We start from the raw sequence: 17,850 nt of genomic DNA on the forward strand, positions 1-17,850 counted from the left end.
GGATTGGACCTTAGATCGCCGGAAGATCGTCGGAGAAGGCTTTGACCGCCGGAGTTTGGGTGGGGATGTAAGTGGAGGACTCAAGAGAACTCAGAGGAAACGAGAGTTCAGCTGGAGAAGGTTTTTTTACGGTGAGAGAATGCTAGGGTTCAAAATCATGCCTTTTTAGACGTTTTCTCTCTATTCAAACGTCTCCAGGCGATTTGAACGGCTGTGATCGACTCATAAGCTCTCCAGATAATGCCACATGCCCTTGGAAACGTTGGAAGGCTGCCCTAAAGGCTGGACACGCCTTATTACTATTGGGTGGACTTGGGATGAGTGGGAGGAGACATTGCCTAAATTGCCTAAACCAGCCCCTTAGAGCAGCTTAAAAAGGGGTTAATCAGAGAAATAAAGTAAAAAGGGGAGCTTAGGCATGTGATATATGAAGAAAAAGGGATTTAGTAGGGCTTTGACCATGAAAGGGGGTTTTAAAAGGGTCTTGACTCTCTTGACCAGTCAACTGGTCAATGGCTGTTGATGTGGCATAGGAGAGGTCAAGGTTACGGGTTGGAGAAGGTCCAAGCTTAAGCCCACACTCTTTGAGGTCAAATAGGAGGTTTGACCAATTAAAAAAAAAGGATTTAAAGGCTTTGTTGACTTGGTTTGACCAGTTAACAAAGTCAAAGCTGGTGATGTGGCATTTAGGGAAGTAAGAAGTCATTTGGGATAGTTTGGTCAAGGGTCAAAAGTCAAAAGTCAAGGGTAGGGAAAATAGGAACCGATGCCATCAAGAATCGACCAAGGATTGAGGGTTGACTTGGTCAACTCAAGTTGGGTTGAACTCAAAATATGCTTAGAAATATTCAAGACATTGAATGGAATGATTTCAAGGGTTTGAAGATATTGATATGGTTAAATGGGTCGAAATGATTCATTTGAACTCTTAAGGGTTCATTGGGTCAAACCATGTTGACTGAGTCAACCAGGTTGACCCAAGGGGCGAGTTTGGACTGGACAAATTTGAAATAATATTTGGAGACCATTGGAGGTGGTCCCCAGATTTGAGAAGGTCAATTCAGTTAAAATCCCTATTTGAACCCTTAAGGGCCTGCTTGGTCAACCTGGGTTGAGTTGGTCAACCAGGTTGACCCAGGGTCTGGGTTTGGGCTCAACAGATTTGAAATGACATTTCAGGACTAATGAAAGTGGTTTCAAAGCCTAGAGAGGCCATTGGGTCAAAACACCTATTTGGACCCTTAAAGGGCCATTTGGGTCAACTGTGTTGACTTGGTCAACCAGGTTGACCCAAAGCCTAGAAATGGGCCCAACATGTTTGGTTTAAAATTTGAGAATTTCTAGAAGTGGTTGTACTCAATTTGGAGGTCGTTTGGTTTGAAATCCCTATTTGAGCCCCTCATAGGGGTATTCTGGTCATTCTTGGGCTCATGGTTACTAGGGGCTGAAATGAGTCCAGAAAAATACAGTTTATTTATCAACATATCAGGATTAATGGTATGGAATTGATTATAGGCTTTGGTGAAGGCTCTAGGGTCAGAATCTTCAAGGTGGCAGGTCCAGTGGCATATGCTGTAAATATTTAAAGGTTTTACAGCCTTTGGATTTTGATTTAGATTCTGGGGTTAGAGACCTCAGAATAGGCCCAAATTTTAAGGGTAGCCTCTAAAGACATGTCCCATCAGTATGCAACTAACAGACCCTGAATCAGAGGTCATTTGACCGGGTTTCAAAGTATTTGAAAAATTAATGAAAAAGGCCTTCAGGACCAAGCCTTCGAACCTTGGATTTGAGTTTGGATTTTTTGGAATTGAAATGGATTATGGGTTTGAATGACTGGATTTGAATTATCCATATCATTTGTGATCATTTGGCATGATCATGAGTGGTAGGATAAGGTTGAAGTTGGACAGGTGCAGGATTAGAGTTTTAACTGAAGTTTGGGTTTTAAACTGAACTGAAGTCTGGTTTTGATTGAGACTCAAAATTGAGTTGAGATCTGGCATGGATTGAGGTCAGGATTGTTTTGATATTTGAATTGATTGAAGCTTGGATTGATTTAAGACTTGAATTGATCAGAGGGCTGGATTGGTCCTAGGGTCTAGAGGGACTCTAAGATCTAGAATCTAGAAGGATCCTAGGATTTGGAATCTAGAATGGTTCTAGGATTTGGAATCTAGAGTATGGATGAATCCTAAGCTCTAGAGCAGATCCTAGGGTCTAGATTAATCTAGAGTCTGGAAGAGTCTCAATGACCTCATACAAACATGAGGTCAACAACCGCCGGTGAATTTTTTCATACGCCAATTTTTTCGGAGGTTTATGAACCGCCGACAAGCCGCTGGTATAACTGAAAACCGCCAGTGTAACCTTCTAAACCGCCAGAAAAAACTGCCGGTATTGGCTATTTTTCTTGTAGTGACTATGCATGTTGGTTAAGCTGAGGTGTGCCCTTTCTATCCTTTTGAGTAGGAACTTCCATAGTCTCTCTTTTTGTGCCAGTCCCTTTTTTTGAGAAGAATAATATCGGATCCTTAATCGAGAGTATTCTCAAGCTCCGACCTGAGATGTAATTAACCAGGGGGCTTGCGTCCATGGGAAATGGAATTCCACAATAAATAAACCCCACTTGAGTTGATGTATCAGGTGGAGAAAATCCAGTGACATTGATCAAGTCATGTATATTATCACCCATCGGAGTGCACTAGCGATAGCTTCTATCCTCAATGGTTGATTGTATGTAGGATATAATCTGCCCTCCCATTGGCCTGCTTATGAAGAGCGCAAAGGTCTGCGATTGTCTCTATCCCTCGGGGTGGTGTGGTCATATACCCTATGTACTCGGTAGCTGAGCAGTGTCCTTTCAGAGGTCCACAGGGCTTGATAATGGTTGAATGTTAATAATGCAATGGCATTATAGTTGTAACTTATAAGGATCATATTTTCTCAGTGAAGAAACATAACTATTCATGAAGTAACTAATCCATATTAACAAGCACCACGAAAGTGAAAAATTTTTAGTGTCGAGGCATTAATTCATTTCAAGGGCACTTATGTGCCACTCTTTCAAGCATTCTAGCACCATAGACTATTTTGTATTGTCTTATAAATAGTTGTGATGTTATGTTTGTGAGAGAGTTTAATCACTTGTGTTAAATTTAATACTTCTTTTTAGTACTTCTCTAGTTCCTTCTTAGAGTAAAATCTAAGGAGGCTAGGAAACTACAAGATATAATTAATTGGAGTGTTTTAGCTTGTGTTTCTTAAATTAACTCTATAAGTAAATGGGGGAAGGAGTGCAAAAATTTCACTTCATTGTTCTTACTAGACATAGTCAAAATAGGTATAACTGCATCCTACTTTGCTAGGCATTACACTTGGTTTGTCTCCATTCAACATTATTTGAATTATATTGTTAGTGGGTCATATTGGGATGAGTTGTAACATAAATTCGGTAAACATATCTAAGCAAAGACTCCAAAAAATGAGACATAATTGTTGATATATTTTGCTTCAAGAAGTTTATTTATTTTTTGAGAAAAATAATATAGTTGTTTTGGATATGAATGATACTTTTATGATGTGAGGAAGGTCAAGGAGAAACACTCAAGCAATCATAAATAAATATTATTATCAAATTGAACTATTTTACACAGTGATATATATTCAACTTCATGAGCTCAAAAATAGATATGATGAAATAAAAGTATATTTACTTACAGTGGCGGAGCCAGAAATTATGTTCAGGGGGGGCCTAAATTAAAATAGTTATATTTGTCGTCTCATTCAGAAGGTTATAATAAATTAAAATAGTTCCATTTATTGTCTCATTATCAAAGCCAAGAGGAGCTGTATGATCAAAATTAAGAATGAAAATAACATGATCCTTAGAGCTTAAAAGACATAAACATCTACCACGGACGACCTTCGTTTGGGGGCGATAAAGGAGCGAAAGGAAAAATGAAAGTCGTGCTCGAGGTCATGACTCGTGAGTTGCGAGATGAGAGTAAAGGGGAAAACAAACCATTGTTTTTTTTTCATGTGTCCACAAAAAAATATTGATGGCTTCTTTGGATTAATAAACAACTTTAATTATGTAAGTGGAGAGAGGAACTGAATATACTATGGATTTGGTTGGGTGTGCTGTCATGAGTGCGCGGTCACAGCATTTCTGTTGCGCAAAAAGAGCAAGGAAAAACAAAACCCTTCACAGTAATTAATTAGATAAATAGCACTGCAAAAAATAATTAGATAGTTGGATGGTAATTTAATATTTAATAATTATTATTCGATAATCAATAGTTAATTAATGATAAAATTTTTAATAAAATTATATTTAAATAATTAAATGTTTTAAATAATAACTAATTAAATAAACCTGCATCCAACTCTAAGTCAACATATGTTTTCATCATTTCAGTCCACAATGAAAACTCATTCCTCTCTCTCTCTCAATATTTTACACCATTTGTCTCTCCCTCTACAGCAGCTGAAGCATTGCATGGCCCAGGTAAAAGATGGATTGAAGGCTTGAAATGGAAAAAGCATTAATGAATAAAATGAAAGCTAACAAGAGGTTTATCATTTTTTGGGGGGGGGGGGCACGTGCCCCCCCTCCCTCCGCCCATGTTTACTTATGTGTGTAACATGCCTGAATCCATGTGATTCATTTTTAGCTTTTGATAAGGAACATTTAATTCATGTAATTATTCTACGATGAAGCTTCTTGATGATAATCTCTATATTCCAACCATTTTTTTATTCATGATTAATTATTTAGGTTTGAAATGCACTCATTACAACATGAAGGACACAGTAAAGGAAAACCTATGTTTAAAATAAGAATATGATATGAAATTATTATAGTTCTTAAACTTGTTCGCATACTAAAATATAAACCCTAAAATGCAATAAAGATCATATTAATTTCTAGAATAAAAAAATAAATAATAAAAATCTAGAAGCATGTTCCAACCACGTTTAATTGAACCACGTTCAAACTTTATTCAAACTACAATCAAACCATGTCCGAACCTAGCTTGAACATGGTTCAAATATGTTTAAACCATACTATTTTGTTTATTCTCTCAATACTTTATGTAGTTGATTCATGTTAATTGATTTATTATGTAAGTAGCAAAGCCCTACGTGAGATCCTTGTTGGGTACCCATGCTTTACTCGGACGGGCTTCGCCCGCCCACACCCACCCTTGATGACTTCTGAGATTCCGTACCCACCTATACCCACCCTTTTCATGCTTTTTGAACGCAGTCTATCACGGACTGATGGTCTTGAGGCTTGTTGCCCTTTGTTCTAATTGCAAACTTTCAAGACATATGTCAGAATTTGAGTGTTATAATATGTTGTTATAGCTTATTCAAAGCCTATTAGAACTTTTTTTTAAAAAGTTTGAACAAGTTCTAATGGAGTTCAAATATTGTTCGGATTTAGATCAAAACTTATTCGGTTAAGAACCTCATGCATAAACCTTTTAGAATTTCATAGAAAGATTAGACCATCATAATATGAATCCTATTTTCATAAAAGAATCTCATTCAAACTATATTCGAGCATGGTTCGAATTCGTTTTGCTAGGATTTTAACTTTCTATGCACATAAACATACTCATATAGATAGACTGAAATTAGAGGAGTTTAATGTAAAAGCTATAAAAGATATTTTTGAAGATAACAAAAAATTAATTGAAAGTATGTCTCTATTGAAAAAGGTTTGTATTGAAGTTTTTACAACAAAGTTATGAACATTCAAAGGAATAAAGATGTTATTCAGAAGATGATGATCACAATCATAAACAAGTATTTGTGCAACTATTTTTAAAAATTATCCCTCATATTGCTATCTCAAAATAATTTCATTTAAAGATATTTTTTAGATATATTTCTTTAAAAATAAATAAATAATTATATATATTATGATACATATAAAATAAAATTTTCAAATTATAATATCTAATCCTTCAAAGGAACTTTTTTTTTTTTTACTGTTCAGCTTGAAATTTAACCAGTTCGCAGATTCAACGGTCAAGATGCGGTCTAGCAGGGCATCGCCGCCGCTTCTAGAACTCGAAAAGCACTGAACATCAAATGGCCAAAATCTGATAGCATATTATCTTCCCTAAAAAATCGAGAAAATCGAATCTGTCTTCTTCCTCCTTTGCTGAATTTCAAATTCTCCAAATTAGCCTCTTGCAATCTCTGGAGCTCCGCTAGTTCGTTTCTAAACCTGCAAAAATGGAGATTTTGAGCTTATTTTTCGGCGGAATTTAGCCTGTGGTGGAACAATACATGGCAGTCTTAGTGGCGCCCTCTTCTATCTTCTCCTGTTCTTCGGCCCCCCGCTCCGGTGCTTTTCTTTATGGAAATTTGAAGGCAAATATTTTCATCTTACTTTCTGATTCTTTTATTGCTAGCCCCGAGTTCTTTGATTAAAAGAAGCTAAAGTAAAGAAAATGCTAACATGCTTTGTCTTTTTTATTTAACTTCAGTTAATGTTAATATGCTGAGTTGAAGATTAATTTTGTTTATTTGTTTTAACTCTGCAGTTTTAGGGTCTTGCTAATTCCTTGCAGGAAACTCTATGCGAGTAGAATTTTTTTTTTTTTGAGACTTTTGAGGGAATTAAGCCAAACTCACACACATAAGTGAGCTTTTAACCCAAAACCTCGTGATTGGTAGTCAAAACTCCCAACCAACACATGAAGTGAGCTGCGTAATTTTAGGAGCTGTGAAATGATGGTTTGTCCTTGGATTGAGTCGTTGAAGTCTTGCATTTAGGGTTTTTATTTTTTTGTGTATTTGATGGGTTTAGTGTTATATAGAATCTTAGTTTTAAACCTTCATTCTAGTATATATGTCTGTAAAATACTAAAATGTTAAGAGCATTTTGGTAGCTGAAAGAATCATGTAATTATGTATGACATATACATGTTTCATTGAGCTTTTCTAATGCATTCAAGATCAATTCCAACCCTTTTACTCTCTGAAAAAGATAAATATGTCATATCCCTTCCCAGTAGTTTTCCTTCTTGCTAATAAAGGGAAATAAGTTTCAACTTTATTGAAAAAAATCATCGTAATTGGATGCTCCTCCAGTGAGGTGTAGATATCTTTCCCACTTTTGCAATTCTCAATTGTGAGTTTGTGTAGGCCTTGATGAGCTTCTAGGTCATGAAGTTACAAGCATGAGCCCGTATGAGAAATAATCCTCATTGTTCCCACAAATCGGATATTGGAAAGCCTATGGCCATAGGACTCAGGTGAGCATTGTGATTTGTGTGGACTTGTGGAAAGCACACATAGCCATGACTTGGTTGCCAGATTGTTCTCAAGCTCGCCAATACATGATTGTGGCCCTTATCTCTCTCTCTCTCTCTCTCTCTCTCTCTCTCTTGCTCGCTCGCTCTCGCTCGCTCTCTTCAAACTGACATTTTTCGAGCTATATAAATTTAAGGACCACTCCTAGTATATCGATACCAACAGGGCCCAATTAGGTAAAGGATAGAATTTATGTTTCACAAATTACTGTCCTTTATTATAAAGGAAGCAGTTACAACAACAACATCAAGCCTTTATCCCACTATGTGGAGCCGACTATATGAATTTTTTTTCTTCATTGTGTCCTGTTAAGAGTCCAATACTCATTTAAATCTAATAAAAAATGTCATTTTTAATCTTTTCTTACCAAGTCTTTTTAGCTCTACCCCTACCTTTTTTAACATAGGCCAAATCTAATATATCTACTCTCCCCAATAGGATCATCAGAAGGCTACTATTTTACATGACCAATCCATCTAAGGCGACACTCTCTTATCTTATTTGTCATTGAAGCTACTCCAACCTTTTCATGGATATGCTTGTTTTGTATCATGTCTTTAAGAGTAAATCCACTCATCCACCTGAGCATCCTCATCTCAGCAACGCTTAACTTAATATTATGCTTCTCTTTTAATGTCTGATATTCTGCGCTATAAAGCATTACAAGTCTCACCACCATCTTATAAATTTTTTTCTTAAGTTTGAGTGGTACTTTTCTATCACACAACAGACCCGAAGCATTCCTCTGCTTCAACCATCCAACTTAAATTCTACTAATAATATCCCCATCTATAAAGGAAACAATTGAATAAGGAATATTGAGGAAAGTAGAACAAGATCTGCGAAGCTTGGGGTAGGACTAAATAATGGAAAGTATCAATGTAGCTATAGTCTGAGAGTTTGTGAGTTCACTTGGTCAACCGGAATCTTTACTCTGGACCAAGTGACTACGATGAAAATCGAACTAGCCAAGACTGATAAAGTTCAAAGCAGTGGAAAGCCTAGAATGGAAGAAATTGTATTTTTGATAGGTTTTTCGTATGATTGAAGTGTTGCTCTTCTTTTTATAAGAAAATTCTGGTTGGCTGTTGCACAAAATGGGAATTTTTTTTTTGTAAAGCTTTTCCTTTTTTCATGGACAAAGAAAAAAAATGTAAAACTTGTGTACACCATCAACCTTAACAAAAAACTGGAAAAAGAAAGAAGTTGGGTGAGATGAATTAGTACAAATTTGGTCATAGGAAAACATTTGATTATTCCTAGTTTTAATAGCAGGTACGAGTTCATTGTTTTGTAGCTATATTTGTATTCTAACTAAATAGGAAATATCCATGTCAATTATAGTTTACTGGTGTAATTTCCTGGTTAGTTTTTCAGTATTACTCTTCAACTTCTTTCTTTTTATGTTTTTGTTGCATTGAGTTTCATTGTGCTACAATAGTAGTCCAATTAATTAACGTGGGGTTATCATTATCTCACATATATAATAAAACATAAATTTGTTGACCTTATTTTCCAGTTAACTCATTGGCAAGGTGTAGAAGGCTGTAAAAATGGGAAACAAGAGTTAAATTGCTTCAAGGGTATCTTTCTAAATTTGAGTACTTTTGACGAGCTTGGAGATTATGTCTTTAGCACTGCTCATTACTTTCTCATTGATTTTAGTTGGAAACTTATTTCCAATTGTACAAGGAAACTCAAAATCAAAATTAGGGTTTTTGGCAAGAGGCCTGACTTGCTCTGCTATTTCTGAGGATCAGTCTACTTATACTACACTGAAGCTGGACACTGTGGATCCAGAAGAACTGGATATCATTACTGAGGATTCATCTACAGAAAGCAGCTTATCACTCCCTGTTGAAAGAACTACTGGAAAACCAGGATTTATTTCATTCCATGGCCTTCCATATGAAAGGAGAGGAGAAATTCCTGGATCTAGCCTGGGCAAGGAAAAGTCCAGGATCTTTTGGTTTATTGGACCAACGGTGCTGGTGGCTTTCCTGGTTCTCCCATCACTTTACCTACGGAGGATAATTTCTGCTTTTTTTGAGGATTCACTGTTAACAGGTTGATGCTTCATCAGTTTTTTGGTTGTTAGAACTAGTCCTGTTCAGCTACCTATTCATTTCTATTGATGTCAAGAAGAAAATAGTTAAACAAATATTTCATTTTTTTTTCCAATTTGCTTTTAATTTTTTATCAAGTGCATTTTGTTCACTGGCGAGATTAGATCACTGAAGGTTTTGAATTATGGTATGGTATGCGATAATGCAACTATTGTCATCATCATCATTAGACTCTTAGCATGTTAATAGGCAAATGTTCTTTATAAAATATCATACCAAAGTAGATGTTATTTCCTGTTCAGTTCTCTTCTAATATTAGTTTAAGCTGCTAGCTGTTACTTCTTGTTCTTTAAATCCCTCGTCTCCTACTATTTCTATGCCCCTTCCCTTTTTCTGTGTCTTTTTATGCAGCCAGCAACATGGGTCACAGGTCTCTCAAATATTGGATTAATTTGAGATTCTTCCTATACCATTTCATTTCAGTAATGATTGACTTTATAGTATTTTCTATGCTTTTCTCAAGTAAGGTGAATGAATATCTTCAACGCAGTATGATTAGATGCTGCAACCAAACTTTCTACAGGAATGCTTGCTCTCTAGCCCTATGCATATCTTCCATTAAACTTGATATGTCATTGCCCACGTGGTAGTTGATACGCATCTTAAATTTATTCCAATCTAACACAATTTTTGGAGTTATAAATTCGTTGAAGCCTACTACAGTATATATGGTTTGTTGAACAAATATAAGGCAATTGAAGCCTAATACAGTCTACAGTATCATTGGTATGTAGATCAACTATTCAAATTGTCTGGAATGATGTTGTATTAACTTATACTGGCTTATGTTGGTGTAAAGCAATTTATATTTCCCTAATTGATCTATGACAACATTAGATATAATGTATCTAAAGGAAAATGCCTTTTTTTTCCGCCCACCAAACCTACAAGTCTTTTGTCATCATCTATGATGCATAGAAACGGACACGACGACATGGACACCAGACGACACAGTTGTGGGACACGTCAATTATTGAAAATATACGACACAGACACAGGTTGGATACAATATTATAATATTTTATATTTTAAAAAGTGTATTAAAATTGAATAAATATAATATTTAAAATAAATTAAAAATAATAAGTCATTTAAGTAGAATTTGTTCTTAAAATGATTAATATTAGTATGTTGAGAGTCGGGCGTCGATGCCATGTTCTAGGCATCGAGCGAGGAGACAACAATGCTATCGAGAGTCGGGCATTAATTATGCAGTATGGGTTGTCGATGTCAAGAGGGCGTCTGTCGTTGATGTTGAGATGACATTGGTCGTTGATGTTAATATGATGTTGGAAATATGAGGTGTCAATTTGTGGGTGTAGAATTGCTAGCGTCGATCATAAATGTCAAGATAATGTCAGACTTTGATGTTGAGATGGTTTTGAAATATTGATATTGTAACGACCTTAGACGTTAATGTTGAGATGATATTGAGCATTGTTGTGAAACCAAAGTCGCAACTCGCCAAACAGAAATAAAAATGAGAATATTCAATAAATGAAATATTGAATGCAGGTGATTGATTTGGTGTTGTGGATAGAAAATAAAAAAAATTATTTTTTATATTTTAACAACAACAACATCAAGTTTTTATATTTTAAATAAATAAAAATTTAAATACAATAAATTATATTTAAAAATAAAATTTCATAAAATTTATAAGGCACACGTGTCTGATTTGTATTTAAATTTTTTTAATTGGACATATTTTTGGCGTGTCTGACACGTTCCATAGGCGTGTCAGACACGTTTCGTTTCGGATATGTGTCAGAACTGTACGCCTATTTGAGGAGAATTATCGGTGCACCATAGGTCATCATCATCATAAGCTTTAATGATAGCAATTTGGGGTTGGCTTTATGAAATTTCCTTTATTATTCCTTCTTATTGAGTGTTATGTAAATAACTCTAATTAACACAAACCTTTTGTTGTATTTCTAACAATGTCGCCTTGGGTGCATTCCTTTTCCTACATAAACCTTCCATTTTATTTTACCTATCCTTATACTATTATTTACACATGTCAAACGTGCCACATACTATTGTCCCTCTACTTTAATCATTTCTCAATATGTCATTGTTTGTTTATATATTACCCGCATCTATCTAAACATTCTTATTTTTTCACATTTAATTTCTAACAATGTCATTTTGGATGCATTCCTTTTTCCTACATAATCCTTCCATTTTACTTTACCTATTTTTCTTCTATTATTTTTACATGTCAAACGTGCCACATACTATTGTCCATCTACTTTAATCATTTATCAATATGTCATTTGCTTGTTTATATATTACACTAATCTATCTAAACATTCTTATTTTTTTCACATTTAATTTAGTTATCAGGGGCTTCTTTATTGATCAATGCTTAGATCCATTTTGAATTACACAGGCAAAACAACCACCATATTTACAAAAAAATAAAAAATTATATAAGAAAAAACTCAAAACAAAATATTATTGTATTACAATTGTTAAAATTGAGAAGGAATGAGGGTAAATAGGCAAAACATCCAAAATCTATGATTATGAGAAAAAGAGTCAACAATAAAAGCCCTTAGAAATTGATGCAAGTAGAATATATGGGATTTGGAGATGAGTAGAAATCGGAGCAAATTGGTACATGGGATTTGGAGATGAGCAGAAATCGGAGCTAATTGGTATCAATTGTTCGAAATTCTTCTCTCCTCCACTGCATTTTACTAATAGTACATCACCATCAAAAAAATATTTGATATATGAATACAAAATTATTAAAAAGCTTAAGAAAATGATACGTTACTTGCCCTTAGAAATATTTGATTTCCACCTCATGTAAAAATTAGCAACATAGTTATACTTACACCATAATGTATTAAGTTGTATTACTAACATGTAAAGCTGATGAAAGAAGATAACAAAATTAACAAAGAAGACGATAACTTTTGTTCCTAGTTTACTATAGTAAAATGCAACCATATATAAGGAGCATGTGATAGCACAAAATAAACAATAAATTTCGTCAAATGGTGGTAAGAGGATGAAATGGTTACATCTGAATGGTTGTGATGAAAAGAAATTACTGCTTGTGATAGTGACAGAGTATAATAATGCCATCAACAACAACAACAACATCAAGCCTTTATCCCACTACGTGGGGTCGGCTACATGAATCCTTTTTCTCCATTGTGTCCTATTAAAAGTCAAATTCTCATTTAAATCTAATAAAGAAAGGTCATTCCTAATATTTTCTAACCAAGTCTTTTTAGGTCTACCCCTACCTTTCTTAACATAAGTCAAATCTAATACCTCTACTCTCCTAACCGGGTCATCGCAAGGCCGCCGTTTTATATGACCAAACCATCTAAGGCGACTTTCTCTAATCTTATCTTCTACTGGAGCTACTCCAACCTTTTCACGTATATGCTCATTTCGTATCATATCTCTAAGGGTAAAGCCACTCATCCACCTGAGCATCCTCATCTCTACCACACTTAACTTAGTATTATGCTTCTCTTTTAAAGGCCAACATTCGGCACCATAAAGCATTGCAGGCCTCACTACCATCTTATAGAATTTTCCCTTAAGTTTGAGGGGTACATTTCTATCACATAACAAGCCCGATGCATTCCTCCACTTCAACCATCCAACTTGAATTCTGCTGATAATATCCCCATCTATTTCACCATCACTCTGAACAATAGATCCAAGATATCTAAAACGTGTACTCTTATTAATGACTTGATCGCCCAAAGTCACAATCCCCTCACTAGGTCTATTACTACTAAAATTACACTCCATATATTCCGTTTTAGATCTACTCAAGCGAAAACCTTTAGACTCTAAGGTTGACCTCCATAATTCAAGTTTACCTTCAACTCCCTCTCTAGTCTTATCAACAAGAAGAATATCATCAGCAAAAAACATACACCAAGGTACATCCTCTTGCAAATGTCTAGTGAGAACATCCAAGACTAAAGCAAAAAGATATGGGCTTAAGGCTGATCCTTGATGTAACCCAACCGAAATAGGAAAATACTTGGTCAATCCACATTGTGTTTGAACACAAGTAATAGCTCCTGCATACATATCTTTAATGATTTGAATATAAGCATTATTGACTCCTTTCTTTTCAAGAACTCTACATAGCACTTCTCCAGATTTAAAAAATCTCGTCTCAAGTGGGAGTGAATAAGGTGGAATACATGCATAGGGTCAAAGAGGAACTAAAGCTCCCACAAACAAAAGATCCAATCAAATAACTAGGATAAGGATCAAGCATAGTACCTTGTCATCGGACTCTGACGCGGACATCGGTGCAGCGATGAGGATGACAATAGCAAGGCCGGCGGTGAGGAGATTGGGAGATCTCAGGCGGATGACCATGGCATTCGTAGATCTAAGAGGAAAAATACGATTAGATTCAGCTCCAGCTTGGCGGAGCAGGCGGACCAAAGCGAAGTCGTCGAGTTGCATTGCAGGCGGAACGGGCGAGGGAGAGGAAAAAAATTTTAGGGCCTGCGAGCGATTCATTATATTAGCGGGTGGGAGACCAAGCGGGCTTTTCAGTTTTAGAGGTGGCTAAAGCACATGAAAAAAATCTCAGTTGGGGCAAAAAAAAAAGAAGAAGCACGGGGCGAAGTATCAACTAACATTTATTATAGTGAAAGCTTCAGCTATACAGGGTTCTGTCCTTGATGCACACTAAAGAAATTCTTATTGTAATATATCATATGCTTCTCAATAAAATTCATATGAACATCTTTTCCTTGCTTGCTATTCTTCTTCTTGTTTGACTTAGTAAAACAATAACGTTGATACCATGAGGCCAATATTATTTTTCAAGTTTATATGCAAAAGCCTTCTTGCCTATATTTGTTATGTGGCTTGTAAGTTTTAACTTGTGCTTGTTTTATAACCTCAGTTAGTATTAAGACCTACTCATCTCCTTTTTGTTTTCAAGTACGTATTCTCTTTCCATCTCATTTTTCATGCTAACTGTAATATTGCTTCCTCAGATGGGATATGCTGACATTCATGTGGTTGAGATTTGCTGTATTGAATATCAAATTATTCTTTTGCAGATTTTCTCATCTTATTTTTCACTGAGGCTCTTTTCTATGGAGGAGTCGCAATATTTGTTTTACTCATAGATTATGTCTGGAGACCTCTCAAAATGGTCGATGCTAAGAATAACAATTGGTCAAAGATCCAGTTTGGGCTTCGAATTTCTTCAGTCACAACGTTAGCACTGAGCCTGATCATTCCCCTCGTGACCATGGGGATGGTTTGGCCATGGACTGGGCCAGCTGCCTCTGCTACTCTTGCACCGTATCTTGTGGGTCTTGTTGTACAATTTGCTTTTGAGCAATATGCTCGACATCACAAGTCACCTGCTTGGCCAGTCATTCCTATTATCTTTCAGGTGCTTTATTTATTTTTTTATTATGATTTTACATGTTGAATTTTTTTGGTACTTTATAATAGAAGCTCATATGTTTTTCGTTTCTTAAATTCTTTGGTCATTAGAACTGTGGATTATTATTTGATAAGATCGTCCGCATGTTATGCCAATATGTGAATGGCAATTTTGTGCTGTGTTATAGGATTAAGGACATGTCATATGACATAAATAGCTAAGCAGTTCCTTTTAAGTGCTTTTCCATTGATATGCATTTTTAGTTTTTGAAAGTGAATTGCTTATGTTAGAACTTGGACCTACAGAGCTTATGAAAAAGTTTAAATTGGATGAGGAGCTGCTACATGTCATCCGATACAAACTACATGCATGACTTGAGTTTTATGATCTTTCGATCATAGTATTTTTTCTTTTACTATTGATGTAACATCTTCTAAACATGTATGAAATTTGTTGCAAGTCTCGGGAGTTATGATATGATACAACAAAAATAACATCAAACATTTATCCCACTATGTGGGGTCAGCTAGATGAATCCTTTTTCTCCATTGTGTCTTGTTAAGTGTCAAATTCTTATTTCAATCTAATAAAGAAAGGTAATTTCTTTTTTTAAATGAGGTATTAGCAATTACAAAATTATTAGTTAAAGAAAAATTTAACATGGTCTTACCACATTCATTAGTCACTCTAAACTCATATCCACCATGGATGCTTTGAAAATCATCTATTTCTCTACAAGCACATCCATTTAAATATCTTCCAATAAAAACATTTTATTTTAGAGGTATTTTTTGTATTAATTCTTCTAAGTCATTCCAAAATTTTAATTTTAAACACATGCAAACCTATTTGAAGCGTATAAACACTTATAATATTAAAAATCTTAGCATCAACAACAATTTTTAAAGTCATAATTCTCTCCGATTCTATTAATTTTAACAATATTATCCTTCAAACTTTTGTCTTTAATCACATCTGCACTATTTCTAGTACGACTCTATCCTTCAAACTTTTGTCTATAATCACATATGCACTATTTCTAGTACGGCTCTTATCAGAATACTATAGTTTAAATCCTAAACTATCAATCTCCTTAGCCTTCTCTCCAACCCATTTAGTTTTCTGAATGCTTAGAATATTTATTTTCCTTTGAATCATAACTCATTTAGTTTTTTGAATGATTAGAATATTTATCTTCCTATGAATCATGATATTTATTAATTCTATTATTTTGTCCTTAAAGGAACCTATATTTCAAGTTCATATCCTTATTTTAGTTTCATGAATTAGTTTCTTTGCCCACATCCATCCATGATGTGGGAATGCTTGCCTATTTAACACTGCACCCGGGCGCCCAAAAGTTATGATATGATATATTAAAAAATATATTTGTAAATTGTTCTACTATTCTGTTGTTATGTTTGCACCATCATATTGATAGGGAATGATGGTTACACTGCATCATTTGCATTGCGTAGAGCTGTTAATGATCCAATCATGAGTCGAGCTGCCCACGACATAAGATTGGCTCAAAACCATCTGGTTCAATCTCAGTCTGAGTGAAAAAACGATAATTTGAGTATTTTTCAATTTATTGTCTAGCATCTAGATATTCTTAATCCAACTTACATACATGCATTGATTCATAAGTGAGCAAATGTAGTAATTATGATACAAACAAATACATGAATACATGTATTCATGTATGCTAATTCTGATCTTGTCTTGAGCTTGCTTAATTTGAATTTGGCCTAGTTCAACTCAGGCTCGCTATAAATCGGACTTGGCTCATCAATCAGCTATTTGATTTTGCTCCCAGCTCGATTTAAGCTAAAATCAATCTCATTTTTGAGCTATCTTCGATCTTCTAAGTCAAATTCAGAGCCCTACATTTGCCTTGCTTTCACTACAATTTGCATCTCATTGTTTTGACTTCCTTTCTTGCTTCAGGTGTATAGGCTGCATCAGTTGAATAGAGCAGCCCAGTTAGTGACAGCACTCTCCTTCTCAGTGAGAGGAACCGAGACAACGCCACAGACTCTCGCCATAAATGGCTCCCTTGGGACACTCCTAACGGTTCTCCAAATCCTTGGGGTCATCTGCATCTGGTCCCTTTCGAGTTTTCTCATGAGGTTCCTTCCCCCTTCAGTAGCCTCTCTTGATTCCAGATAACCTTCTTGATACTGAATGCTTTACTTTTAAGTTTCATAGGCAAGGAAAAGAACAGACCTTGCCTTTAAAGCTTGATAAGAAATGCAGCCATGTACTTTTGCTCATACCGTTTCGAGCTTTCAGACGCTTTAGGGCTTGTTTGGGATAGCTTTCTTGATACTTTCTAAAACAGTGTTTTATAAAACACTGTTTTAGAAAGTAATGAAAAAGCTGTCCCAAACGAAACCTATTTCAACCTTGTCAAAGAGGAGAGCTAAAACTAACATTCCAGTTTCGAATGGATTCTTAAATTGAGGAGTGGAACTAAAGAAGTTCTTACTTCTGATCTTTGAAGCTGGAATGTTATTTTAGTAATAGCAGTGAAGTTTTCTTTAGATAATGGAAATATGAGTGAAAGGAAATGAAAAAGATTTGAAATTTTTTGAAGAATTGTAATAGATACATAAATTGCTTGCATTTCATTTCAATTGTATCAGTTCATTTCAATCCAAACTGGGCCTAAAGAAATGCAATAGAGCTACTTTGAAGTTCTCTTCCAGATTTGTGTTTTTAGTGTAACATGTGGAGTTCATTTGGTTTGCAGCCTATGTTGTGAAATATTATCTGTTTTTTGTTTTTGAGGTTTTATATTGGTTGAATGTAAAATAAAACAATTTCATATGTAAATATGGACTAATTTTCATTAAAAAAATATAATTTAGCCTATAATCATTTTTTTTATTTTACAGCCCATAAAATGGTTCTGATATTGTAAATGGTTTAGAAGTTCTCTAATATGTTTACGACTTTTCATAGGAATTAGCGGTGTAAGGGATC

At 35.1% G+C, this 17,850-nt stretch overlaps 1 protein-coding gene across 1 annotated transcript; it reads left to right on the forward strand.

Annotated features, from left to right (window-relative positions):
* Positions 1-6,091: 6,091 nt before the first annotated feature.
* LOC110094838 lies at positions 6,092-17,572 on the forward strand. Its single transcript, XM_020820172.2, has 5 exons — positions 6,092-6,390; positions 8,855-8,918; positions 9,001-9,402; positions 14,528-14,868; positions 16,813-17,572. The coding sequence occupies exons 1-5, from the start codon at positions 6,307-6,309 to the stop codon at positions 17,032-17,034; spliced, it is 1,113 nt and encodes a 370-aa protein (XP_020675831.1). The 5' UTR covers positions 6,092-6,306; the 3' UTR covers positions 17,035-17,572.
* The last annotated feature ends 278 nt before the right edge of the window (positions 17,573-17,850 follow it).

The sequence above is a fragment of the Dendrobium catenatum genome, unplaced genomic scaffold, assembly GCF_001605985.2.
Source record: "Dendrobium catenatum unplaced genomic scaffold, ASM160598v2 fragScaff_scaffold_1369, whole genome shotgun sequence".
In the NCBI taxonomy this organism is placed as follows: domain Eukaryota; kingdom Viridiplantae; phylum Streptophyta; class Magnoliopsida; order Asparagales; family Orchidaceae; genus Dendrobium; species Dendrobium catenatum.

What these genes read in the sequence shown, in the direction of transcription:
- LOC110094838 (XM_020820172.2), top strand. Translation starts at nt 6,307, where the DNA reads ATGGCAGTCTTAGTGGCGCCCTCTTCTATCTTCTCCTGTTCTTCGGCC. An exon ending in AGAGTTAAATTGCTTCAAGG is followed by an intron (nt 8,919 to 9,000) that starts GTATCTTTCTAA and finishes CATTGATTTTAG; the next exon opens with TTGGAAACTTATTTCCAATT. An exon ending in TGAGGATTCACTGTTAACAG is followed by an intron (nt 9,403 to 14,527) that starts GTTGATGCTTCA and finishes ATTCTTTTGCAG; the next exon opens with ATTTTCTCATCTTATTTTTC.